The sequence below is a fragment of the Trichinella spiralis genome, assembly GCF_000181795.1.
Source record: "Trichinella spiralis strain ISS 195 chromosome Unknown Scfld1692, whole genome shotgun sequence".
Taxonomy (NCBI): domain Eukaryota; kingdom Metazoa; phylum Nematoda; class Enoplea; order Trichinellida; family Trichinellidae; genus Trichinella; species Trichinella spiralis.
The window spans coordinates 1-2,454 of NW_003528631.1; the positions used below are offsets into that span (position 1 = coordinate 1).

At 34.3% G+C, this 2,454-nt stretch overlaps 2 protein-coding genes across 2 annotated transcripts; both read right to left on the reverse strand.

Annotated features, from left to right (window-relative positions):
• Positions 1–924: 924 nt before the first annotated feature.
• On the reverse strand, positions 925–1,634 carry Tsp_12436 (serine/threonine-protein kinase-transforming protein Rmil). The gene is made up of 3 exons (XM_003368889.1): positions 1,492–1,634; positions 1,282–1,422; positions 925–1,078 (listed from the first exon to the last, which is right to left on the reverse strand). The coding sequence occupies exons 1-3, from the start codon at positions 1,632–1,634 to the stop codon at positions 925–927; spliced, it is 438 nt and encodes a 145-aa protein (XP_003368937.1).
• A 359-nt stretch (positions 1,635–1,993) lies between these two features.
• Tsp_12437 (conserved hypothetical protein) lies at positions 1,994–2,447 on the reverse strand. Its single transcript, XM_003368890.1, has 2 exons — positions 2,349–2,447; positions 1,994–2,215 (listed from the first exon to the last, which is right to left on the reverse strand). Exons 1-2 carry the CDS (start codon positions 2,445–2,447, stop codon positions 1,994–1,996), a joined length of 321 nt encoding a protein of 106 aa, XP_003368938.1.
• Positions 2,448–2,454: the final 7 nt, after the last annotated feature.

Consider the following 2,454-nt stretch of genomic DNA (forward strand, 5'->3'; position numbering starts at 1 on the left):
GTTTTGTACCTCTTCATATATATACTTAATTTTATCCATTCACATAATGATGTTTATTTGCAAAATTTTTATGATTACACAGCGCGTTGAAAAACTATTAGCATTCATATATTCATATTCATATATTCATAGTGATAAAATAAAATTGCGATGAGAATAATGAAATTGAAGAGCAATGTCAATATTTTATTATTGGAACTTGTGCAACAAAAAACTTGACGTAAAGTGTAGACATCACATACGCGACATGTGAAAAAGTTGTACAATTTGCAAACAGAAACATTGAAAAATAGCAATAAAATGGGGATATTGAATGAATGCTTTTTAAAATAATGTGGGAAATATTTATTTGTTTTCTTCTTCATTCATGATTTGGAAAATTAAAAAACAAACAAAACAAAATGCCAATAATAATAATAATAATGATAAACATGTCATGCAACAAATATTGTTCAACGTGAATGTTAAAAAATTAAGAAAAAAGAAAACAAAGGCAAGCAGAAGAAAAAAAAACATACGATGATGATGACAAAGACGAAAAATAAAATAGATAAATGACCAGTATATGTATATATACTGTGAGAAACAAGTGAGCAATTTGTTTTCTTCTTCATACAGATAAAAAATATTGCGTAGAGCAAAAAAGTAAATAAATTCCTATTGTTCTGGTTGTTTCATTTGTTTGTTTGTTTGTTTGTTTGTTTATTGCTTGCTTTTGTTAAAACAATGATTCGGCGCTGCGAGAAACATGCGACGGGTAGCTGGGGCTTCGTACTAGCCGCTTCCTGGGCAGCTTGTCGAACATTTTCAAAAGTGCGTTGAAATCAGGCCTCTCGTTCGGTCGAAATTTCCAGCATAACATGCAAATTTCCTTTTATAATAAATAAATTAATTAATTAAAATTACACACATGCACAGATTAATTTAACAAAATTTTTCCTTTTTTACTTTCATCTCTTTTGCAAGTTGCAAATTGTTCAACGCCGGCTTGATTCCTTTACCCACTTGCCAGATTATTGTTTCCGGTGCGCTTCTTTTGAACGGATATTCACCAGTTATAAGCTCATACCATACAGTTCTGAACAAAGTTTAATGATTAAAATATGCATAAAAAGAAAAAAAAACAAAAACTCATTCGACAATATTCAAATCAATAATATAAATTTCACGTAATGAAATAGCTAGATAAAGGTTGAATTGCAAACAATTTAGTTCGTATAAAAGAATATACATGCACAGATGAATAGATTGACAGATATGTACAGTAGATATTATACATACCCCAAAGCGTAAACATCACTGCCAGTTGAGAAGGGTAGTTCTTCGACTTCGTTGCCATTTTCGTTGAACAACAGCAAGTTGCGCATTATTTCCGGCGACAAATAGCCCAACAAGTGCTTGGGAACACAAAGGAATTTGTAACTGTAAAAGCATGGCAGAAATTTATTGAAAAGAAATCAAAAATTTCCCTCCATCATCCAGTCATATTACCCAGTTTCGGTTTGAAATTTGAGCAGACGATGAATAGAAAATAGACCAAAATCAGTGATGACCACTTTGTTGTTATTTTCGATGAAAATATTCTTCGTGCGTAAATCTTTGTGAACTATCTTCTTACCGTGCAAATAGGACATTCCCTGAAAACAGCAATACCCCATGTATGTATGGATGTATGAATGAATATTGAAAATAATAGACGAATTATATGAATAAAAAGTGAACGTTCGCAATGAATTCAACCTGCGAAATTTGCGTTGCAATGTTCACTATTCGACAAGTTTCCATACGTTCCCGTCGGAGGTGGAGCAAAGTGTGCAAAGTGCGCCCTTTGCACAGGTTCATCACAATGCCCAAACTGGGAGGCTTCAAACAACAGCCCAAGAAGAGGACAAGATTTTCGTGGCGCGTGTTGCGAAATGTCGATACCTGCGCGCGTGAAAAATGCAAATTCAGAATAATAATTGAATTTTCAAAAACGTCATCACAACGTCAATCACCAAGCAGCACCTCCAGTTTGAACGTTTCCAATTGGCGCTCGTTGGCCACGTGGTCCATGTTCAACAATTTCACAGCCACATCTTGATGCCAGTAGGCGGCGTGCACGTCGCCAAATCTGCCCCTTCCAATCAGAGAATCCTTTTTGAAAGATATCTCTTCTATGGGAATTGTCCATTCTCGCCAAGACGTCGAACCACCACGAATTGTGTTCACAGACCTAATGGATAAAGAACAATTCAAACACAAAGTAAAACAGAAAATAATTCTCTCCATAAAATGGAAATTATTTTATGAAATAAAGACAAAAGTGAATAATTATTTAAAAAAAATTAAAATAACTTTTACCAAACATTACGTCGCCACTGATGACTACCCGTACACTTCATCCGCACTTCCAGTACTACCGACAAATGTCTTCGTTTGAAAAAGCGACTCGGAATCCATGACATGAAACGA